We start from the raw sequence: 25757 nt of genomic DNA, 5'->3' as shown, positions 1-25757 counted from the left end.
CAGGGAGACCAATTTCTCCCCCATAAATTCATCAGAAGAACATTTGAACGCTGAGTAAATTTCACAAAACAACTTCTGAATGCTGGCAGAGGACATCAGGCACCCAGAAAAGCAGCCCATTGTCTTCAAAAGGAGGTAGGAAAAAAATATAAAAGATACAAAGAGAGACAAAAGAGGTAGGGATGGAGATCCGTCCTGGGAAGGGAGTCTTAAAAAAGAGAGAAGTTTTCAAACACCAGGAAACACTCTCACTGGCGAGTCTGTGGTGAGCCTTGGAAACATAGAGGGCAACATAACCAGGAGGAAAAATAAATAAATAATTAAAAGCCACAGATTTACATGCCCAACGGTAACTCCCTGTGGTGAAGCAGCGCAGAGGCCTGCATCCACCACTAGCAAGCAGGGGCTGGGCAGGGAGGCATGGGCTGCATTGCTTAGGCTAAGGACCAGCCCTGAATGCCCCAAGGGCAATCTGAGGGAACTAACTTGAGATAGAAAACCAGATTGTGGGATAGCTACCCTGCAAAAAGCCCTAACCTAAGACACCACCAGGCCCTCTCACAGAACAAAGGACTGAGCAGAGCTAGCCAGCTGCAGACTGGCCCATCCCCCTCCAGAGACAGGCAGGCGAGGGCAGCTAGAGCTCGAAGGGGGCAATTGTGGCCCCAGAGAGGCATTATCTACCAAACTGCAAGCAGGCTTGTTGCTAACCAAGACTTCTTGGGATTCTGGACAGTCAACATCCGCCTGAGAAGGTGCACCAGTTGTACACCCAGAAAACTGAGCGGCAGGGACGGGGGAGGTGATGAGTCACAGAGACCGCGCTCACCAAACACCTGGTCACCTGAGCTGCTCGGACCTGGGAAGGGCACAAAACGCAGGCACAAAATGCAGGCCCAACCGAGTCTGCACCTCTGAGGAGTACCCAAGTACCTGAACCTGAGTGGCTTAGACCTGGGAAGTGCATATAACCCAGGGCCAGCCTCAGACAGTTCCTGGCAGAGCAACCTAGAGCCTAAGCAGTGTAGACAGGGAAAGCATACACACCATGAGTGGGGGCAAACCCAGTGTGGCTGAGACACTGTGAGCACATGCCAGTGTTATTTGTTTGAAGTGTTCCTCCCTCCCCACAGCATGACTGAACAAGTGAGCCTAAAGAAGTGTCCACCACCACCACCTTGTGTCAGGGAGGAAATTAGACACTGAAGAGGCTGGCAAACAGAAGAAGCTAAAAAGAGGGAACTGCCTTGGAAGTGACAGATGCAATAGATTAAAACCCTGTAGTTAGTATCGACTACATAGGAAGGGGCCTATAGATCTTGAGAAGTATAAGCCAGATCAAGGAAATACCTGAAAATGAACTGACACCACACTATCCACAACAACACCAAAGAAAGTCCTAGATATATCTTGACTATTATCATTCTTTAATTTTTATTTAATTTTTGAGTCCTCTATTACTCCTTTAATTTTCATTTTTATAACCTACTTTTACTTTGCAAAAAAAAAAGACCTTACTTTTTAAAGCAAACTTTATATATATATATATATATATATGTATATATGTATATATAATTATAATTTTTGTGACTTTTTTTTTCTTTAATATTGTATTTTTGAAAATCCAACCTCTAGATTTTTAATGTTTCTTTTTGGTATTTTTTATCTATTTTGTACCTTTAAGAACCCAATCTTTAGTACCCATTTTTACTTGGGAGCGAGATTACTGGCTTGACTGCTCTCTCCCTCTTTGGGCTCTCCTTTTTCTCCAGCAGGTCGCTTCTATCTCCTCCCTCTCCCTTCTCTTCTCTATCCAACTCTGTGAATCTCTTTGTGTGTTCCGGATGGTGGAGACCACTTAGGGAACTGATAACTGACTGGATCTGTCTCTCTCCTTTTGATTCCCCTATTTATACTCCTGGCCACCTCTGTCCCCTTCCTCCCTCCCTCTTCTCTTCTCAGTATAATTCTGTGAACATTTCTGAGAGGTCCAGACTGTGGAGCACACATAAGGAAGTGATTACTGGCTAGCTTGCTCTCTTCTCTCTTGATTCCACCTCATCTCATCCTGGTCACCTCTATCTCCCTCCTCCCTCTTCTCTTCTCCATGTAACTCTGTGAACCTCTCTGGGTGTCCCTCACTGTGGAGAAACTTTTCCTCTTTAACCTAGATGTTTTATCAATGGTGCTGTGTAGATGGACGAGTCTTGAGGCTACAGTAAAAATAATACTGAAAACCAGAAGCACGAGGTTTAAGTCCAAATCTTGAGAACACAAGAGAACTCCTGACTCCAGGGAATATTAATTGATAGGAGCTCATCAAATGCATCCATACCTATACTGAAACCAAGCACCACCCAAAGGCCAACAAGTTCCAGAGCAAGACATACCATGCAAATTCTCCATCAATACAGGAAAATAGCCCTGAGCTTCAATATACAGTCTGCCCAAAGTCATTCCAAACCCATTGACATCTCATAACTCATTACTAGCAACTTCATTGCACTCCAGAGAGAAGAAATCCAGCTCCACCCACCAGAACACTGACACAAGCTTCCCTGACCAGGAAACCTTGACAAGGCACCTGTCCAAACCCACCCACAGAGAGGAAACTCCACAATAAAGATAACTCCACAAAATGCCAGAATACGGAAAGGCCACTCCAAACACAGCAATATAAACAAGATGAAAAGGCAGAGGAACACCCAGCAGGTAAAGGAACAGGATAAATGCCCATCAAACCAAACAAAAGAGGAAGAGATAGGTAATCAACCTGATAAAGAATTCCAAATAATGACAGTGAAAATGATCCAAAATCTTGAAAACAAAATGGAGTTACAGATAACTAGCCTGGAGACAAGGACTGAGAAGATGCAAGAAAGGTTTAACAAAACCTAGAAGAAATAAAAAGAGTCAATATATAATGAATAATGCAATAAATGAGATCAAAAACACATGGGGGGAGCCAACAGTAGAATAACGGAGTCAGAAGATAGGATAAGCGAGGTAGAATATAGAATGGTAGAAATAAATGAAAGAGACAGGAAAAAGGAAAAACAAATTAAAAGAAATGAGAACAGTCTAAGAGACCTCTGGGACAAAGTTAAACACACCAACATTTGAATCATAGGAATCCCCAAAGAAGAAGACAAAAAGAAAGACCATGAGAAAATACTTGAGGAGATAATAGTTGAAAACTTCCCTAAAATGGGGAAGGAAATAATCACCCAAGTCCAAGAAACCCAGAGAGTCCCAAACAGGATAAACCCAAGGGGAAACACTCCAAGATACATATTAATCAAATTCACAATGATCAAACAGAAAGAACAAATATTAAAAACAGCAAGGGAAAAACAACAAATAACACACTTTAAATGATACAATAGATCAGTTAGACCTAACTGATATCTATAGGACATTTCACGACAAAACAATGAATTTCACCTTTTTATCAAGCACAAACGGAACCTTCTCCAGGATAGACCACATCCTGGGCCATAAATCTAGCTTTGGTAAATTCAAAAAAATTTAAATCATTTCAAGCATCTTTTCTGACCACAATGCAGTGAGATTAGATCGCAATTAAAGGAGAAAAACTATTAAAAATTCCAACATGTGGAGGGTGAACAACACGCTGCTAAATAACCAAAAAATCACAGAAGAAATCAAAAGAGAAATCAAAATATGCATAGAAATGAATGAGAATGAAAAAACAACAACCCAAAACCTGTGGGACACTGTAAAAGCAGTGCTAAGGGGAAGGTTCATACCAATACAGGCATACCTCAAGAAACAAGAAAAAAGTCAAATAAATAACCTAACTCTACACCTAAAGCAACTAGAAAAGGAAGAAATGAAGAACCCCTCGGTTAGTAGAAGAAAAGAAATCTTAAAAATTAGAGCAGAAACAAATGCAAAAGAAACAAAAGAGACCATAGCAAAAATCAATAAAGCCAAAAGCTGGTTCTTTAAAAGGATAAATGAAACTGACAAATGATTAACCAAACTCATCAAGAAACAAAGGGAGAAAAATCAAATCAATAAAATTAGAAATGAAAATGGAGAGATCACAACAGACAACACAGAAATGAAAAGGATCATAAGAGACTACTATCAGAGACTAACGAACAATACAGATGGCTAAAGGTGATCCCAAGAAACCAAAGGGCAAGATGTCTGCTTATGCCTTCTTTGTGCAGACGTGCAGAGAGGAACATAAGAAGAAAAACCCAGAGGTCCCTGTCAATTGAGAGGTGGAAGACCATGTCCGGGAAAGAGAAGTCGAAGTTTGATGAAATGGCAAAGGTGGATAAAGTGCGCTATGATCGGGAAATGAAGGATTACGGACCAGCTAAGGGAGGCAAGAAGAAGGACCCTAATGCCCCCAAGAGACCACCGTCTGGATTTTTCCTATTCTGCACTGAATTCCGCCCCAAGATCAAGTCTGCAAACCCTGGCATCTCTATTGGAGATGTGGCGAAGAAGCTGGGTGAGATGTAGAGTAACTTAAGTGACAGTGAGAAGCAGCCATACATCAACAAGGCAGCGAAGCTGAAGGAGAAGTATGAGAAGGGTGTCACAGACTATAAGTCTAAAGGGAAGTTTGATGGCATCAAGGGTGCTGCTAAAGTTGCCCGGAAAAAGGTGGAAGAGGAAGACGAAGAGGAAGAGGAGGAGGAGGAGGAGGAAGAGGATGAATAAAAAAAAAAAAAAAACTGTTGATCTGTCTCCTTCTGAATATATTAGAGTAGGGAGCACCTTGATTGACACACCTCTCACCCAAGATGTGTCTGTTGCCCTCATTAGGTTTAATTACCCAATTGGATCATGATCATATCTTAGTGCTCTAGCAATTGTCAGTGGTTTACATTAATTGGCTATGGGTGTCTGGAGCACCTGGAAACTGTATCAAAGTTGTACATATTTCCAAACGTTTTTAAAATGAAAGGCTCTCGTGTTCTCCTCACTCTGTGCACTTTGCTGTTGGTGTGACAAGGCATTTAAAGATGTTTCTGGCATTTTTTTTTAAATTTGTAAGGTGGTGTGTTAATTCTATGGTCATGGGCTAGAAATCCCGAGTTCTCAACTGTACATATCTATAGTTTGTAAAAAGAACAAAGCAACCGAGACACACTCTTGATGCTCCTTGCTTGGTGTGGAGGCTGTGGGGGCAATGCCTTTCGGAGGGGCTGTAGCTCAGGGCGTGCACTGTGGGGCTGGACCTGTGGACACTGCAGTGGGCATCCATTTCGCTTCAGGTTGTCTTGTTTTTGTATATAGCGACATAGCATCCCACTGCCATTCTTAGCTGTGGAAGAGTGGGAGGGGGGTGGTCAGCAGGCATGAGAAGTGTTTTGGATCCTTTTTAGTTGAAGTGCGGTAGTTTTAAACTGTTTTTTTTTTTTAAACAAACTGTAGAACTGTTCATTGTCAGCAAAGCCAAGAGCCACTGCACCAGTGAAAGTTCAAGAACCTTCTGTACTAAACACGATCTGCAATGTTCTGTGATTTTTTTTGTATGTTTAGAATGTTGAAATGTTTTTGAAGTTAAATAAACAGTATTACATTTAAAAAAAAACAAGAGACTACTATCAGCAACTATAGGCAAATAAAATGGACAACTTGGAAGAAATGGACAAATTCTTAGAAAAGTACAACTTTCCAAAACTGAACCAGGAAGAAATAGAAAAACTTAACAGACCCATCACAAGCACAGAAATTGAAACTGTAATCAGAAATCTTCCAGCAAACAAAAGCCCAGGTCCAGACAGCTTCAAAGCTGAATTCTACCAAAAACTTAAAGAAGAGCTAACACCTATTCTATTTAAACTCTTGCAGAAACTTGCAGAGGAAGATAAACTTCCAAACTCATTCTATGAGGCCACCATCACCCTAATATCAAAACCTAACAAAAATGCCACAAAAAAAGAAAACTACAGGCCAATATCACTGATGAACATAGATATAAAAACCCTTAACAAAATTCTAGCAATTAGAATCCAACAACACATTTAAAAGATCATACATCATGACCAAGTGGGCTTTATCCCAGGGATGCAAGGATTCTTCAATATCCACAAATCAATCAATGTAATTCACCACATTAACAAATTGAAAAATAAAAGTCATGTGATTATCTCAATAGATGCAGAGAACGCCTTTGACAAAATTCAACATCCATTTATGATAAAAACCTTCCAGAATGCAGGAAGAGAAGGAACGTATCTCAACATAATAAAAGCTATATATGACAAACCCACAGCAAACATTATCCTCAATGGTGAAAAAATGAAAGCATTTCCCCTAAAGTCAGGAACAAGACAAGGGTGCCCACTCTCACCACTACTATTCAACATAGTTTTGGAAGTTGTGGCCACAGCAATCAGAGCAGAAAAAGAAAGAAAAGGAATCCAAATTGGAAAAGAAGAAGTAAAACTCTCACTGTTTGCAGATGACATGATCGTCTACATAGAAAACCCTAAAGACTCCACCAGAAAATTACTAGAGCTAATCAATGAATATAGTCAAGTTGCAGGATATAAAATCAACACACAGAAATTCCTTGCATTCCTATACACTAATAATAAGAAAATAGAAAGAGAAATTAATGAAACAATTCCATTCACCATTGCAATGAAAAGAATAAAATACTTAGGAATATATTTACCTAAAGAAACTAAAGACCTATATATAGAAAACTATAAAACACTGGTGAAAGAAATCAGAGAGGACAGTAATAGATGGAGAAATATACCTTGTTCATGGATCGGAAAAATCAATATAGTGAAAATCAGTACACTGCCCAAAGCAATCTATAGATTCAATGCAATCCCTATCAAGCTACCAATGGTATTTTTCACAGAGCTAGAACAAATAATTTCTAATTTCTATGAAAATACAAAACACTTCGAATAGCCATAGCAATCTTGAGAAAGAAGAATGGAATAGGAGGAATCAACCTGCCTGACTTCAGGCTCTACTACAAAGCCACAGTCATCATCAAGACACTATGGTACTGGCACAAAGACAGAATTATAGATCAACAGAATGAAATACAAGCCGAGATAAATCCACACACCTATGGACACCTTATCTTTGACAAAGGAGGCAAGAATATGCAATGGAGAAAACACAATCTCTTTAACAAGTGGTGCTGGGAAAACTGGTCAACCACTTGTAAAAGAATGAAACTAGAACACTTTCTAACACCATACACAAAAATAAACTCAAAATGGATTAAAGACCTAAACTAAGACCAGAATCTATAAAACTCCTAGAGGGGAACATAGGCAAAACACTCTCCGACATAAACCACAGCAGGATTCTCTATGACCCACCTCCCAGAATATTGGAAATAAAAGCAAAAATAAACAAATGGGACCTAATTAAAGTTAAAAGCTTCTGCACAATAAAGGAAACTATAAGCAAGGTGAAAAGACAGCTTTTGGAATGGGAGAAAATAATGGCAAATGAAGCAACTGACAAAGAATTAATCTCAAAAATATACAAGCAACTCCTACAGCTCAATTCCAGAAAAATAAACCACCCAGTCAAAAAATGGGCCAAAGAACGAAACAGACGTTTCTCCAAAGAAGACATACAGATGGCTAACAAACACATGAAAAGAGGCTCAATATCACTCATTATCAGAGAAGTGTGAATCAAAACCACAATGAGGTACCATTTCACGCCAGTCAGAATGGCTGCTATCCAAAAGTCTACAAGCAATAAATGCTGGAGAGGGTGTGGAGAAAAGGGAACCCGCTTACACTGTTGGTGGGAATGCAAACTAGTACAGCCACTTTGGAGAACAGTGTGGAGATTCCTTAAAAAACTGGAAATAGAACTGCCATACGATGCAGCAATCCCACTGCTGGGCATACACAGTGAGGAAACCAGAATGGAAAGAGTCACGTGTACCCCAATGTTCATCGCAGCACTGTTTATAACAGCCAGGCCATGGAAGCAACCTAGATGTCCATCAGCAGATGAATGGATAAGAAAGCCATGGTATATATACACAATGGAGTATTACTCAGCCATTAAAAAGAATACATTTGAATCCGTTCTAATGAGGTGGATGAAATTGGAGCATATTATACAGAGTGAAGTAAGCCAGAAAGAAAAACACCTATACAGTATACTAAAGCATATATATGGAATTTAGAAAGATGGTAACCATAACCCTATATGCTAGACAGCAAAAGAGATACAGATGTATAGAACAGTCTTTTGGACTCTGTGAAGAGGGAGAGGGTGGGATGATTTGGGCAAATGGCTTTGAAACATGTATAATATCATATGTGGAACGAATCACCAGTCCAGGTTCGATGCATGATACAGGATGCTTGGGGCTGGTGCACTTGGATGACCCAGAGGGATGGGATGGGGAAGGAGGTGGAAGGGGGGTTCAGGATGGGGAACAAGTGTACACCCATGGTGGATTCATGTCGATGTACAGCAAAACCAATACAATAGTGTAAAGTAATTAGCCTCCAATTTAAATAAATTAAATAAATAAATAATAAAAAAGAAGCAACAGTTAGAAAAGGACATGGAACAATGGATCGGTTCCAAATTGAGAAAGGAGTATGTCAAGGCTGTATATTGTCACCCTGCTTATTTAACTTATATGCAGAGTATATCATGAGAAATGCCAAGCTGGATGAAGCACAAGCTGGAATCAAGATTGCTAGAGGAAATATCAATAATCTCAGATACGCAGATGACACCACCTTTATGGTGGAAAGTGAAGAAGAACTAAAGAGCCTCTTGATGAAAGTGAAAAGAAGAGAGTGAAAAAGTTGGCTTAAAACTCAATATTCAAAAAACTAAGATCATGGCATCTGGTCCCATCACTTCATGGCAAATAGATGGGGAAACAACGGAAATAGTGAGACTTTATTTTCTTGGGTTCCAAAATCACTGAAACCACGAAATTAAAAGACACTTGCTCATTGGAAGAAAAGCTATGACAAACCTAGGTAGCATATTAAAAAGCAGAGACATTACTTTGCTAACAAAGGTCTGTATAGTCAAAACTATGTTTTTTCTAGTAGCCATGTGTGGATGTGAGACTTGGGCCATAAAGAAAGCTTATTCCTCAATAATTGATGCTTTTGAACTGTGGTATTGGAGAAGACTCCTGAGAGTACCTTGGACTAGAAGGAGATCAAACCAATCAATCCTAAAGGAAATCAACCCTGAATATTCCTTGGAAGGACTGATGCTGAAGCTGACGCTGAAGCTCCAATACTTTGGCCACCTGATGTGAAGAACTGACTCATCAGAAAATACCCTGATACTGGGAAAGATTGAAGGCAGGAGAAGGGGATGAGAGAGGATGAGATAGTTGGATGGCATCACCAACTCGATCGACATGAGTTTGAGCAAACTCTGGGAGATAGTGGGGGACAGGGAAGCCTGGCATGCTGCAGTCAATGGAGTCACAAAGAGTCTGACATGACTGAGTGACTGAACTGAACTGGGGGATGGATACATGGGAGTTCATCATACCGTCTCCTACTTTTGTAAATGTGTGAAATTTTCAATAATACAGTTGTATTTTAAATCTTTTTATGGGATTTGGAGTGGGGAAATTAAGAGAGTTAAAGATAGTTTATTTAGATTTTTTAAAGATAATTACTTTAAAAAAATTTATTTTAATTGGAGGCTAATTACTTTACAATATTGTATTGGTTTCTAATATAACCTTTAAAGCCATAAACACAGTTCCTCGTGTGAAATATAAAAGATAGTGCATCATTCAAGTAAGAAAAATATGTAAAGAAACTATAGTAAAATACTAGATAATGAAGTAGGGATCAAATAAACATGGAGATAAAGTGCTAGGTAGAGGCTCTGAGAACCAGTCGGCCTAGTGCAGGAGGTATAATTCATTACAGGTGTGTGTTGACAGGTATGTATGTGTTTTCTACATTTGGGGGAGAGAAGGAGTCATTTTCAAAATCGCATGAAGATTTCACACATTTACATATTCAGTCAGTTCAGTTCAGTTCAGTCGCTCGGTCATGTCCGACTCTGCAACCCCATGAACTGCAGCACGCCAGGCCTCCCTGTTCATCACCAACTCCCAGAGTTCACTCAAACTCATGTCCATAGAGTCGGTGATGCCATCCAGCCATCTCATCCTCTGTCATCCCCTTCTCCTCCTGCCCCCAACCCCTCCCAGCATCAGAGTCTTATCCAATGAGTCAAGTCTTCACATCAGGTGGCCAAAGTACTGGAGTTTCAGCTTTAGCATCATTCCTTCCAAAGAACACCCAGGACTGATCTCCTTTAGAATGGACTGGTTGGATCTTGCAGTCCAAGGGACTCTCAAGAGTCTTCTCCAACACCACAGTTCAAAAGCATCAATTCTTCAGCACTCAGCTTTCTTCACAGTTCAACTTTCACATCCATACATGACCACTGGAAAAACCATAGCCTTCACTAGATGGACCTTTGTTGGCAAAGTAATATCTCTGCTTTTGAATATGCTATTTAGGTTGGTCATAACTTTCCTTCCAAGGAGTAAGCGTCTTTTAATTTCATGGCTGCACTCACCATCTGCAGTGATTTTGGAGCCCCAAAAAACAAAGTATGACACTGTTTCCACTGTTTCCACATCTATTTCCCATGAAGTGATGGGACCAGATGCCATGATCTTTGTTTTCTGAATGTTGAGCTTTAAGCCAACTTTTTCACTCTCCTCTTTCACTTTCATCAAGAGGCTTTTTAGTTCCTCTTCACTTTCTGCCATAAGGGTGGTGTCATCTGCATATCTCAGGTTATTGATATTTCTCCTGACAATCTTGATTCCAGCTTGTGTTTCTTCCAGCCCAGTGTTTCTCATGATGTACTCTGCGTATAAGTTAAATAAGCAAGGTGACAATATACAGCCTTGTATATTGTGGTCCACTGGAGAAGGGAATGGCAAACCACTTCAGTATTCTTGCCTTGAGAACCTCATGAACAGTAGGAAAAGGCAAAATGATAGGATACTGAAAGAGGAACTCCCCAGGTCGGTAGGTGCCCAATATGCTACTGGAGATCAGTGGAGAAATAACCCCAGAAAGAATGAAAGGATGGAGCCAAACCAAAAACAATATCCAGTTGTGGATGTGACTGATGATAGAAGCAAGGTCCGATGCTGTAAAGAGCAATAGGAACCTCGAATGTTAGGTCTATGAATCAAGGCAAATTGGAAGTGGTCAAACAGGAGATGGCAAGAGTGAACATCGACATTCTAGGAATCAGCGAACTAAAATGGACTGGAATAAGTGAATTTAACTCAGATGACCATTATATCTACTACTGTGGGCAGGAATCCCTCAGAAGAAATGGAGTAGCCATCATGGTCAACAAAAGAGTCCAAAATGCAGTACTTGGATGCAGTCTCAAAAACGACAGAATGATCTCTGTTCATTTCCAAGGCAAACCATTCAATATCACAGCAATCCAAGTCTATGCTCCAATCAGTAATGCTGAAGAAGCTGACGTTGAACGGTTCTATGAAACCTACAAGACCTTCTAGAACTAATACCCAAAAAAGATGTCCTTTTCATTATAGGGGACTGGAATGCAAAAGTAGGAAGTCAAGAAACACATGGGATAACAGGCAAATTTGGCCTTGGAATACAGAATGAAGCAGGGCAAAGGCTACTAGAGTTTTGCCAAGAGAACACACTGGTCATAGCAAACACCCTCCTCCAACAACACAAGAGAAGACTCTACACATGGACATCACCAGATGGTCAACACCAAAATCAGATTGATTATATTCTTTGCAGCCAGAGATGGAGAAGCTCTATACATTCAGCAAAAACAAGACTGGGAGCTGACTGTGGCTCAGATTTACATATTACATTTCCTCAAAGTAAAGATCAGATCAATGTACTGAATACAAGATTCCACATTACTTGAGGAAGACATTTGGGTTGAGATAAACCATTAGTCATAATGATTTCCTTATCCAGTCATGAAAATATTTAACAGGAAAAATGTGACACAGAAAAAATATTAAACACCTATTATATGCTGGAACCAACAATGTGGTGGATACTCATTCCAACTGATTTTCAAAACAAACCTCCCAGTTAGCCAGACACCCTTCACCGAGAGCCGTGGTGGCTTTCTGTTCAACACTGTTTAGGAAGAACCAACAAGGTGGCTGAATCCCAAAATCCTCATGACATCAAGAAATTAAACCATAATGACTCAGAGAGCAAGAGGCAAAATGCAACAGAATCTGTGCTGCACCTTTGAAAAAAAGGGTGCATCAGTCCCTACTGGAACCATGCCAACTGACCACTGACAACATACTTCTGCTTGCATCATTTCACCAAGACTCATAACCTGAATAAGAGGGGAGATCCATCAGCAAACTTGGTGACCATGACACCAATCTGCCCAAGATGGGGTCTCTCAGTCTGGCATTTCAGTCTCTCTTTGACGAGCACACCTTGGAACACAGTGACAATGAGAGCCAGCCTCAGGAAGGGTGACTTCCCTGGCCACCAAGGCGAGACGTGAATGTCTTTACCTTTATCTTTACCTTTTCTATAACGTAATGATCTTTACCTTTCCAATAAGTTGCAGCAAAAGATCCACTTAAGTGCTTTCGTTTCCACTCTTCCTTCCAATAAAATAAGTTGGCTTAAGCTCCACATTCAGAAAACTAACATCATGGCATCTGGTCCCATAACTTCATGGCAAAGAGTTTTAGCCTCTGTTTACTTTCATGCAAAAGAACACATTTGGATGGAGATGCAGCAGGAGAGAAGGAGAGAGAAAGTGTGCACAGAACCCCCTGGGAATCAACAGATTTCCAGAAAAAGGCCAAAGGGGGCTCCAGGAGGGCATGCCAATGGACCAAGCTGAGATGGCTAGGTTTGCATCACCTCGATGGTGATAGCTTGGCCAAAAGCACTTCAGCTTAGCCGGGGAGAAGTTGGAAAGAACACATTAGGTGGCATGAAGGATGAGGCTGATGCAATTGTTGACAACTAGAAATGGAGTAGCCATCATGGTCAACAAAAGAGTCTGAAATGCAATACTTGGATGCAATCTCAAAAATGACAGAATGATCTCTGTTCATCTCCAAGGCAAACCATTCAATATCACAGTTATCCAAGTCTATGCCCCAACCAGTAATGCCGAAGAAGCTGACGTTGAACGGTTTTATGAAGACCTACAAGATCTTTTAGAACTAACACCCAAAAAAGATGTCCTTTTCATTATAGGGGACTAGAATGCAAAAGTAGGAAGTCAAGAAACACCTGGAGTAACAGGCAAATTTGGCCTTGGAATGTGGAATGAAGCAGGGCAAAGACTAATAGAGTTTTGCCAAGAGAACACACTGGTCATAGCAAACACCCTCTTCCAACAACACAAGAGAAGACTCTACACATGGACATCACCAGATGGTCAACACAAAAATCAGATTGATTATATTCTTTGCAGCCAAAGATGGAGAAGCTCTATACAGTCAAGAAAAACAAGACCAGGAGCTGACTGTGGCTCAGATCATAAACTCCTTATTGCCAAATTCAGACTCAAATTGAAGAAAGTAGGGAAAACCACTAGATCATTCTGGTATGACCTAAATCAAATACCTTATGATTCTACAGTGGAAGTGAGAAATAGATTTAAGGGCCTAGATCTGATAGATAGAGTGCCTGATGAACTATGGAATGAAGTTTGTGACACTGTACAGGAGACAGGGATCAAGACCATCCCCATGGAAAAGAAATGCAAAAAGCAAAATGGCTGTCTGGGGAGGCCTTACAAATAGCTGTGAAAAGAAGAGAGGCAAAAAGCAAAGGAGAAAAGGAAAGATATAAGCATCTGAATGCAGAGTTCCAGAGAATAGCAAGAAGAGATAAGAAAGCCTTGTTCAGAGATCAATGCAAAGAAATAGAGGAAAACAACAGAATGGGAAAGACTAGAGACCTCTTCAAGAAAATTGGAGATACCAAGGGAACATTTCATGCAAAGATGGGCTCAATAAAGGACAGAAATGGTCTGGACCTAACAGAAGCAGAAGATATTAAGAAGAGGTGGCAAGAATACACAACAGAAGTGTACAAAAAAGATCTTCACAACCCAGATAATCATGATGGTGTGATCACTAATCTAGAGCCAGACATCTTGGAATGTGAAGTCAAGTGGGCCTTGGAAAGCATCGCTATGAACAAAGCTAGTGGAGGTGATGGAATTCCAGTTGAGCTATTTCAAATCCTGAAAGATGATGCTGTGAGAGTGCTGCACTCAATATGCCAGCAAATTTGGAAAACTCAGCAGTGGCCACAGGACCAGAAAAGGTCAGTTTTCATTCCAATCCCAAAGAAAGGCAATGCCAAAGAATGCTCAAACTATCACACAATTGCACTCATCTCACACGCTAGTAAAGTAATGCTCAAAATTCTCCAAGCCAGGCTTCAGCAATATGTGAACCATGAACTCCCTGATGTTCAAGCTGGTTTTAGAAAAGGCAGAGGAACCAGAGATCAAATTGCCAACATCCACTGGATCATGGAGAAAGCAAGAGAGTCCCAGAAAAACATCTATTTCTGCTTTATTGACTATGCCAAATCCTTTCACTGTGTGGATCACAATAAACTGGAAAATTCTGAAAGAGATGGGAATACCAGACCACCTGACCTGCCTCTTGAGAAATCTGTATGCAGGTCAGGAAGCAACAGTTAGAACTGGACATGGAACAACAGACTGGTTCCAAATAGGAAAAGGAGTACGTCAAGGCTGTATATTGTCACCCTGCTTATTTAACTTATATGCAGAGTACATCATGAGAAATGCTGGACTGGAAGAAACACAAGCTGGAATCAAGACTGCTGGGAGAAATATAAATAACCTCAGATATGCAGATGACACCACCCTTATGGCAGAAAGTGAAGAGGAACTAAAGAGCCTCTTGATGAAAGTGAAATTGGAAAGTGGAAAAAGTTGGCCTAAAGCTCAACATTCAGAAAACGAAGATCATGGCATCCAGTCCCATCACTTCATGGGAAATGGATGGGGAAACAATGGAAATAGTGTCAGGCTTTATTTTTTTGGGCTCCAAAATCACTGCAGATGGTGAGTGCAGCCATGAAATTAAAAGATGCTTACTCCTTGGAAGAAAAGTTATGACCAACCTAGATAGTATATTCAAAAGCAGAGACATTACTTTGCCAACTAAGACCCGTCTAGTCAAGGCTATGGTTTTTCCTGTGGTCATGTATGGTTGTGAGAGTTGGACTGTGAAGAAGGCTGAGCACCGAAGAATTGATGCTTTTGAACTGTGGTGTTGGAGAAGACTCTTGAGAGTCCTTTGGACTGCAAGGAGATCCAATCAGTCCATTCTGAAGGAGATCAGCCCTGGGATTTCTTTGGAAGGAATGATGCTAAAGCTGAAACTCCAGTACTTTGGCCACCTCATGTGAAGAGTTGACTCATTGGAAAAGACTCTGATGCTGGGAGGGATTGGGGGCAGGAGGAGAAGGGGATGACAGATGATGAGATGGCTGGATGGCATCACTGACTCGATGGACGTGAGTCTGAGTGAACTCTGGGAGTTGGTGATGGACAGGGAGGCCTGGCGTGCTGCGATTCATGGGGTCGCAAAGAGTCGGACACGACTGAGCGACTGAACTGAACTGAGAAGACAAGAGCTCCACTCTACCCCCTCGGCAGAAGCCAAAGACACCACCTTCTGTACCAAGTGGGTCCCTGAGTGGCTCCAAATGAACACCAGGAGCCTGGTCTCACGAGGGGATGCCATCATGTGGGCAGGGGCACGGCTAGGGCACCAGGAGTCTGAGTTCTTTCAGCATCTACAGGGACCAAGGATATCTCCCAGTCTGCAGACGGGGATGAGCAGGGGGACGCTGGTATCGGAGTGGGGGGTTTCCAGATGTGCACTTTCACCCAGGGCCTGACCCCGCTAGGACACTGGAATGGCCTGAGGAAATTGGCTGAACAATGCCCTGACATGGAAACACAGAGGAAAGAGGAGCCGGCTGCTGTCAGTACCTGAAGTTTAGCATCATTCAGTACTTACCTTTCCAGGTCCTCATGTTGTCTAAACCGGAAAGGGAAATTCTTCTAGGCACCACAGTGCCTTCCGGCTTCTTGAGGCTACTGGGCCCTCTGCACAGGAACTGCTCCTTGTGCCACCATTCAGAGAGATGGCTTGGCTTAGGGGGGCGAGGAGGGGGTCTGTTAGACATCACGTCTAGTTCTTTTACCCCATAGGGCAAGGAAGCTTGGTTTTGATCTACCTGGATGGCAGAATTTAAGGAAGTTTCCCCCAGTGGTAAAGAAAAGTGGTCCCTGGATGGGCCATTGACATCTTTCATCCAGATCAGGGTGGCCTGGGGCCTCATGGAGGGGGCCTCCTGAGACCCGTTCCTGGAGTGCGAAGGGCAGGCCAGGCTCCCAGAGGGTGGCAGCTGTGGGCAGTCCACAAAGACGTCATCAAAGGAAGCCTGCTCCAGTGAGCGCTCTGAGTTTGACCAACTATCACATCTGGTGGGGAGACTGAGGGAAGAAAAGCACAGACATTTGACTGAAAGGTCACAAGTCCCCACAGCGGCTGTTGGTACTGCTACACCTTTGGCAGAAGTTTGAAGGAGAAAGCCACCCACCCACTGCAAAGCCATGCTGTGGGGGAAAAGAGGCCATGCTGCCATCACTCCCCCTACTCTAATGTCGCTTTTTTTTTTTTTTTAAACTTTTATAGCGACATTCCCTCCACACCCCTCAGTGACAGCAACCCCTTGATGCAGGGGGAAAAAAAAAAGTTTGTTGATTTTTTTCATCATCTAAGTGGAAGATACAAATGAAAATGCAAGGTTAGAAATGAAAGCCACAACACCAAAATGCCTGAGTCATTCTGTTTGGTGTACCACATGCTTCAGCCTTGATAGTGGTTGATAGGGATCTGGCCCCGCCCTGGCGGCAGCAGGAAGTGAGGGGAGCAGAGATACAGCCACTAGAAGATGCTACAGCTAAACAGCCTGATTCGCAGCGAGGGCATGACAGTCACAGAGGCTGCAAGAGGAAGCAATGTGGGTTCTGCCAATGGAGAGGCGTGCGCTAGGAGGCCGAGCGCAGAGGCGTACCTGGTGTGGTGCAGTCTTCCCGTCTCACAGTTGGATAGAATCAGATAATCAGGAAGGAAGGGCAACTCTGACTCACTTCTGGTTTCCTCAGTGGCTACAGTACTAGTGCTCGGGTCATCTCTTGGCAGGGAGCAGACAGCAGGGTTGGTGAGAAGGGAGCTGGAGGGTGAGGGCTGTGCGGAGGAGGGGGCGCGACAGCCACTCTCCATGGAATCTGCAGGACAAATCGTTTCCCAGCAGAATGTTTAGGAATGGCTAGAACACAGTTTCTCAGATGGCATCTAAGAGGCCAAACAGAAGATGAAAATCACAGCTGGTGTTTGTACTGATGGAGAAGACCATTTCCCCAAGCTATAAACAACGTCTGGGGAACAAGGCCAATGTTCCAAGAGTGAAGTGTTGAATCAATTAAGGGCAAAATAAAGCAATCATTCTTGGCCTAAAAATCTGCAGATAGTCTACACACAGCTTCTTCATGGCTCTTAGCCACAACTCTGCATTCATCACTGTTTATTCACTCAACATATATATTCATAACATATTCACATATATATGCATAACAAATATATATACATATACTTACATATGCATTTGGGCACATGTGCAGGCATGCAGATATAGACATATATGTCTACTTATGTCTATATAGATACCTTCTCTTGCACTTACTATGTGCACGAGACTGTTCTAACTTTGCCAGCCAAGACAAAGACTCTGCCCCCATTGGCATTTACAGCCCACCAGAGGAGAGACAAGTAACACATAAAGAGCAGTGTGAATGATTAACCGCTAGTGATGTCTAAGGAAAAGGAATGGAAGAAATAAAGTGTGATGGCTGGTAAAGCCCACATTCAGAAACTCCCAATGAAAAGCCTGCTTTGATTTCCCTTTTGAACCAAGTTGGCAGGAATTTAGGATTCTTGAGTCAGAGTGGCCCAGAACTGCCTGGATTCAAGTGCAGACTCTAGTATCTAGCTGTCATGACCTTGGCCAAGTTACCTGCTTGGTCCAAGTTTTCTTCTCTATAAAGTGGTTATGCTCAGAATACCTCTGCCACACAGTTGGTCTGGGGAGGAGAAGAGCTAATACACAAAAGCATTTAATGGAGTTACTGGCCAGGGTACACATGATGTGCTGCCTACCTGTGGTTACCAGAGACAGAACCAAACACTCTATGTGAAAAGCCACAATACAGCCCCTTCAGGCTTGGTTGTCAGACGAAGAGGAATCAACCCCTACAGTTCAGTTCAGTTCAGTTCAGTCGCTCAGTCATGTCTGACTCTTTGCAACCCCATGAATCGCAGCACGCCAGGCCTCCCTGTCCATCACCATCTCCCAGAGTTCACTCAAACTCATGTCCATCGAGTCGGTGATGCCATCCAGCCATCTCATCCTCTGTCATCCCCTTCTCCTCCTGTCCCCAATCCCTCCCAGCATCAGAGTCTTTTCCAATGAGTCAACTCTTCACATGAGGTGGCCAAAGTACTGGAGTTTCAGCTTTAGCATCATTTCTTCCAAAGAACACCCAGGGCTGATCTCCTTTAGAATGGACTGGTTGGATCTCCTTGCAGTCCAAGGGACTCTCAAGAGTCTTCTCCAACACCACAGTTCAAAAGCATCAATTCTTCGGCGCTCAGCCTTCTTCACAGTCCAATTTTCACATCCATACATAACTACTGGAAAAACCATTGCCTTGACTAGATGGACCTTTGTTGGCAAAGTAATGTCTCTGCTTTTGAATATGCTATTTAGGTTGGTCATAACTTTCCTTCCAAGGAGTAAGCATCTTTTAATTTCATGGCTGCAATCATTATCTAGAGTGATTTTGGAGCCCCCCAAAAATAAAGTCTGACGCTGTCTCCACTGTTTCCCCATCTATTCCTCCTCCAAACGAAGGTAGGGGGAGGCTACAGGGAACAAACGAGGTGATGGGGGATTTGCCCACCCTTCAACTTCAGGCCAGAGCTTTCTGTTTTGTGCCTTGCCTTACTCATTTCTGCTCCCCTTGGCATATTGGGAAACATGTTACGTATCTACGTTTTAGCATCACTGCCAAATGAGGAAACAGAAGTCACATACGACATGAAACACAAATATGCATCTAATTACACTGAAGGTAGGGACTAGGCGTGAAGAACGACCAGCAAGGCTCTGCTGGGTTGCACAGTGTCTTGACAAATTCAGTGCAACTTTGCAAAGAAACTTGCAGCAAGGGCAACAGACTGCCATTATTTCATTTCCTCTTACTCGAGTGCTCTCAAAGTTCAACGGTGTAACTGAGTAGCTTCACCTAGTAAGCTTGCCTGCGTCGTGAAAAGAAAAGGACTTCATTGGCAGGAAGCACACACAGCCTCACGTCTGTCTAGAGAGGGATGCAACTCTGACTCTTCCCCGCCACCTAGTGTTAGAATGTGGTTATTTCCATGGAAGACGATAAAGCACCCAGTTAAGGAGGGAAAGGGTGAAGCAACTGTAGGCCGCAGGATTTAAGGGTAAGGTTGGCCTGCTAGGCTAAGAGGCTAAAAGAAAACAACATTCGAAGTCTGTAGTTTGAGGATCAAGGCATGGTGCCAGGGACTCAACAGCAACATCCACGAAGGGGAGGGCTCAACAGCAACATCCACGAAGGGGAATTAATTGTAACCTAAAGTGCATTATAGCCAGTATATCACATAGAAACGGCAGTGTGTGTGTGTGTCTGTGTGTGTCTGTGTGTGTCTGTGTGTGTGTATGTGTGTCCGTGTGTGTGTGTGTAAAAGAGAGAGCAAGAGTGGCAGACAAAGAGCCACATGGGTCATTTGCTCCCAGTGCCCCAAAATGGTTCAGAGCAAACTTAGAACTCATTTCCATTGCAGAGACCTTGAGCCACTTGGACATAAGTGGAAACCTTCCCTGCGTATGACAGGCAGCCTACTTCTGCCTTCTAAAATTTAGCACAGAAAACCTGGAGTTCCTAGAATTTTTTTTAAGACAGCAATATTTTATATTTCTAGAAAAACCAGCAGCAGCAGTGTGGGGAAAATCAGAGCTATACAGAACGTCCCCACCCACATTGTGCTTTCAATGCCTGCATGTTCTGATGATGGCAAAGCCACCGGGCGGCTTTGAAGGGACCAAAGTGGCTCGTCACGCTCTGCGGGCAGTGCCCGGGCTTGGCCACCCAGTTCCCCCACCCCCCTGGCACACTTGGGGCCAACACCTTTGCCTCAGCCCCCCCACCCCCCACCCCGAGTTGGCTCTTACCTGTGCTGTCCTCCAGGTGGCTGAGGTTGCAGACCTGACTGATGCTGTGCACCCACACCTGCATCTCTTCCTCCGTCTTGGCCACCAGATAGAATGTGCGAGACGTGGTCTTGACAATAAACACGAAGTGGTTCTGGAATTCCTTGCGAACGAAGCCTGGGCCCGTATGCTTCCAGACGGCGCACTCGCTGAGGTCGATGGCACGGATGGGCTTGCTGGCACGCTGGCTGCGGTAGTACTCCAGCACGTCGCGGTCGCCACTCAGCCGGCCCCGCCGCAGCACGAACCAGCGCCGGCGCCAGGCCTGCGGGAGAGGCAAGCGGACGTCGGCCTCCATGACAGGAAGCCCCAGAGCCCACTCAGCCTCTTCCACTTTTCCCGTTGGCCATCGTGACGCGGGGTAGCCATGGGAGTCACGCCCCCAGGTCGAGTAGAAATATGCACTCATCACAAAGGCATGCAACACAAATTTACGGGCACCCATGCTTAAAAAAAAAATTAGAGACTTCCTTGGTGGTCCAGTGGACAAGACTCTGAGTTCCCAATGTAGGGGACCCAAGTTTGATCCTTACTCTGGGAACTAGATCCCACAAGCCACAACCAAGTGTTCTCACCCCACAACTAAGACTCAGCACAGCTAAATAAGAAAAAAGAAAACTTTAATAGTGAAGGGCAGGAAGGAAGCTTTCTTACCCCTATATACCTCAATCCAGTGTGACCTAACCTAGTCGTTGAACTTATAGAGGATTGCTCAACAAGAAAGGGAAAATCATACTCATTGGTGAGGAGAGCAGGTTATCATTATCTTAAGCTAATGATTGTCTAAATTGTAGCAATGGATGTGAACTCGAGGGAGGGTGGAAGGATCAGAAAATGTGAAGTAAAAGAAAATCAGTACTGTGAAGTAGAGAGAGAGGTATTGCCAGCAATTCTTTACAGATGTTTTATCATAAAGCGGGAGACACTTCTTCAACCACTTCCTAGGTCAGTATTCCTCCATCAAGGAACTGAGATGCCCTCGGGGACATCTGAAGATAGCCCTGTGCTGCCAGTCAAGAAGGCTGGGGGCATGGAGGGTACACACTGTCTGGCCTAAAGCGATCCTCTGTGCCCTCTTGAGAAACACCATAATAGGAAGGAACTTCCCTTAGTGCTATAGGAATCTGGGAAACAGCCAAATCTTGAGGTCAGATGATTAGGCAAAGTTAAGTCCAGGCTCAAAAAAGGAAAGAAACCAGAGCTAAAATAGGACAGGCTGCTCCGCAGGCTGCTGCAGTGTCATCTGGGCCTGACACATTGAGAAGGCCACCAGCTTTGGCTTTGACTAGGGTGGCGGGGCAGGGGGGAGAGAAGCCCCGTGTGGGGTGTTCTCAGCTCCCTCCCTGCCCAGGGGCTGCAAGATCTGAGGCAACAGAGGCGCTGAATGGTGGATATGACCTGCAATCAGGGCTCAGAATGGAAAGCCCCTTTGACGCTGGGCAAGAGGCAGAATCAGAAGGGCGGGGGGCAGAGGCGAGCGGTTACCCCATGTGAGGTTGGGACAGGAAAAAGGAAACAGAACCTGGCAGGTGAGGCCTGGCTAGGGTCTGCCTTTAGGAATGGTGTAAAGAGCTCAGGAGGAAAAGGGGATGACAGAGGATGAGATGGCTGGATGGCATCACCAACTCGATGGATGTGAGTTTGAGTGAACTCTGGGAGTTGGTGATGGACAGGGAGGCCTGGCATGCTGTGATTCATGGGGTTGCAAAGAGTCAGACACAACTGAGTGACTGAACTGAACTTAACTGAACTGAAAGGGCTCAGGAGACATCTGGCCCCTTGGAAGAAGGACGAAGCAGTGTAATTAAGTGCTTGTTTTTAAGATGACAGAAATAACAGCATTTGTGTAGGCTTATGGGAGTGATGGAAGAAGAAGCATTAATGATTAGAGAACTTTCTGTCACAAAAACCTGGGACTGGATAGCGTGGAGCCCCTGACCATGAGAGGAAACTCCAGTGTCACTGTCAGGATGAGAGAATGCCCTGGGGCACCAGGGGTACCCCAAACTTTCCAAAGGCCACTTTGGTAGGGAAATGTGAAGAGGAACTTTGTCGTACTTCCCAAAAAATGTTTCTAAAAGAGGAAGTCAAAGTGGAGGCTGAAACAAGTTTCAAGTTAATTGCTCTTTGTTTTGTAGAAACCCATTTCTTAGCCTTGAATAACAGTGTTGGTGGGCTGGGGCTGGAGAACACGATTAGGGCTCACCAAGTAGCTGGGGTGCTGAGAGAGGGGGAAGAGATGAAACAGGAAGATTTCAATCCCACGAAGGAGCACTCTGCTAGGAGAAGGATACAGACATTCGTTCAGCAATTATCTGTTGACATCCTAACAGGCTGGCCAGTGGGCAGACACGGGGGGAATGGAGGTGAACCAGCCATTGAACAGGCCCTGCCACTCAGTCTCATGGGCAACAGAGGAAATGGGCACATGGATAAACAGACAATTGCTGTCAGCAAGATCAGCGCTATGATAAGGGAGAGCTAAGATGCTATGGGCATACCCAAGAGACCTCCTTCAGGAAGATGTGGTGGCCAAGCTGAAAGTAAAGAAGGGCCAAGGATGCAGCCGCATCCAGCACAGTCTGTGTGCGAAACTTACCAGCACACATTCCCTCGAGTTGTTAAATCTCTGCCCAAGACCTGTGATAATACAAAAGCTGAAATGACGCTTTCTTGGAGCATTTTACTAAGTAGGTGGGACCAGGCTTCTAGAAGTGAAAGACGCATGACAAAGACCTTTAAAAAGCAGTCAGCCAGCACTGAAGTGAAGCTCTTCACAGGGACACTGTTCTGCAAGGAACTTATCGAAAGAACTCAGGGGTCAAGGTGAAGACACTCCCACTGGACAAAGATGGAGCAATTCAAGCTTTAATAAATTGTAATAATCACAATGGCTTGAAATCCATCACATATATTTAAACCTGAAAGTTCATCGTGATATTAAAAAAGAAAAAGAATGTGTCATCCTCAGAGCAGGTGAGGGAACCACTTCATGATCTTTTTCACAAATGTATGCTGACTAATAAAGGAAAACCAACGATACAATTAGAATCTCACCATATTGCTTGCCGCAGTGCATTCACAAGCAGCGGTGTTCACCCTCAACAGTTGCTAACTTACAAAGAGGAATAAGCAAATGTGAAAGTTCCACCCACGAAGCTAGACTGTGGGAAATTCTGTGGTCAAAGGCCCAGGTTCTTCATCAGATAAATGACAAGAAAAAGAAGGGCCGAGAGGATCTATGGAGTAAATGAATCTTAAAAGATAAATCAAAAATTTTCTGTGGGCTTATTTTTTATTGAAGTGTAGTTTATTTCTGGTTTTCTGTTAATTTCAGGTGTATGCCACACAGATTCAGTTACACATCTATATATATATATATATTCTTTTTCAGATTTGTTTACATTATAGGTTATTATTAATATAAGATATTGAATATAGTTCCCTATACTATACAGTAGATCTTTGTTTCTTTTATGTATAGTAGTCCGGATCTGCTAATCTCAAACTCCTAATTTATCCCTCTCCTGCCCTATCCCCTTTGGTAACCATAAGTTTGTTTTTTATGTCTCTGAGCCTGTTTCTGTTTTGTAAATAAGTTCATTTGTATCATTTGTTTAGATTCCACATATAAGTGAGGTCATATTATGTTTGTCTGTCTTTTTCTGACTTCCTTCACTTACTATGATAATCACTAGGTCCATTCATGTTGCCACAAATTGCATTGTGGCACTCTGTTTTATGCCTGAGTAGTATTCCTTTGCATTATTGTGTCTAGGGGATGCCCTTTTGAGTAATAAAAAAATTAAAGAATGCAAAGAGATGTGTCTACATGTCAGGATAGTAGTCACATATGGGGAACAGGAGAAGGTTGTGGTTCAGATGGGGTATATGATGAGGCTCCAGCAGTGGGTGGCAAAGTTATTTTTCAAGCAGTTGGTGGTTACAAGGGGAGGGTGCGGTCATCTAAGAAAAATTCATAAAGCTATACATTTGCCCTATGTGGTTTGCTATATTTGTGTTTTCTTTGACAATAAAAAGGATTTTAAAACAATTCCTCTGGACAAGGCATGTTCATGGATGTGTTCACTGTGTGCCAGGCATGGGAGCAGCTGCTAGCTTTTCCCGTGGGGAGAGGTTCACATTCACAAGGGCAGGATTGCAAACTCCACAGCAAAACTTTGTCACCTTGAAAGTAACTTGTAAAATGACATGGGATTGTTGGCCCCCGGGGCACCAGGCATCACATCCCCCCACTGTACCCCACTGGGCCCTGAGGGCTCCTCTAGCTCTGGCCACGAAGGATCTATTTCCCATCAGCCTTTCCTGCCACAGCCACTAAGGTGACTCATTACCACCCTACCAGCATTATCTCCACAACAAAAGCCTGAAACATCCTGTAACATTGTGGAAAAGTGTTTGTGCTCATTTCTCAGATGTGAAGGAGGTGAAACTAAACTCCTCTAGAAAGCTGTGATGGAGATCACAGACCTGTTGATTTGCCTGGAATTGGTTGGGGAATAACCAGATCTAATCCCTCTGATAATGAAAGCTATGTACTGTCTTCAACCATCTTCAATACAACTTGCTGATTCTGTTTACAAACACCTCCTGGTTGGTTTCCTGATAGAAAGGGACCCCCAGGTTAAACAAAGGTGCAAGTGATTGCAAGGCTGAGGCAGGCATTGTGCAGTGGCAGCCTTGGTTATCCAGGGAAGAAGGACTGAGACTTGAATCTGAATTTCCCTGTTATGGACTGAAGTGTCCCCTGCCTCAAAATTCTAGTGTTGAAGTCCTAGTGCTCAGCACCTCAGAAGGTAACCTTATTTGGAGACAGGGTCTTTACAGAGGTAATCCAGTTAAAATAAGGTATTTGGTGTATCCCTAATGTAATATGACAGGCACATTTATAACAGGGGACACTTGAAGACACAGACATGCATGGAGGAAAGATGATGTGAAGACTCAGGGCACTGACAGCCTCTCCAATCAGAGGAGAAAGGCCAGAAACGCACCCTCCCTCATGGCCATCAGGAGGAACCAACTCTCCCCATGCCTGGATCATGGACTTCTGGCCTCCATGACTGGGAGATGATACATTTCTGTGGCTTAAAACTACCCAGTCTGTGGTACTCTTACAGCAGCCCCTGGAACCTAAGACATTCCCCTACTTTTATTCTACATCTGAACCATGTGGGAGAACTTCCACTTCCAGCCACACTGGTGTACTTAGCCCTGAACTTGCCCCCACCCACAAAACCAACTAGAAAACTAGCCCAAATATATGAATCCAATGACTTCTGACATTGAGCAACAGTCCGCTGTGGTGTGTAGGAGAAGAGAACAATG

General features: G+C 43.4%; 1 protein-coding gene and 1 pseudogene across 2 annotated transcripts in view; one reads left to right on the top strand and one right to left on the bottom strand.

The window, feature by feature from the left end:
* Nucleotides 1–25757, bottom strand: part of GAB3 (GRB2 associated binding protein 3) — a 90336-nt gene that overhangs the window by 40244 nt on the left and 24335 nt on the right. For both annotated transcript variants that reach the window (XM_068962855.1, XM_068962856.1), the window contains exons 2-4: nt 20370–20673; nt 17127–17340; nt 16064–16542 (exon numbers count right to left, since the gene is read on the bottom strand). In XM_068962855.1, coding sequence (XP_068818956.1) covers nt 16064–16542; nt 17127–17340; nt 20370–20673 — 997 coding nt within the window. The remainder of the gene's footprint in view (nt 1–16063; nt 16543–17126; nt 17341–20369; nt 20674–25757) is intronic.
* On the top strand, nt 4137–4701 carry LOC138071435 (high mobility group protein B3 pseudogene; annotated as a pseudogene).

This window comes from Capricornis sumatraensis, chromosome X (genome assembly GCF_032405125.1).
Source record: "Capricornis sumatraensis isolate serow.1 chromosome X, serow.2, whole genome shotgun sequence".
In the NCBI taxonomy this organism is placed as follows: domain Eukaryota; kingdom Metazoa; phylum Chordata; class Mammalia; order Artiodactyla; family Bovidae; genus Capricornis; species Capricornis sumatraensis.
The sequence above is the reverse complement of the archived record's forward strand: the minus strand, read 5'-3'. Positions and strand labels throughout refer to the sequence as shown.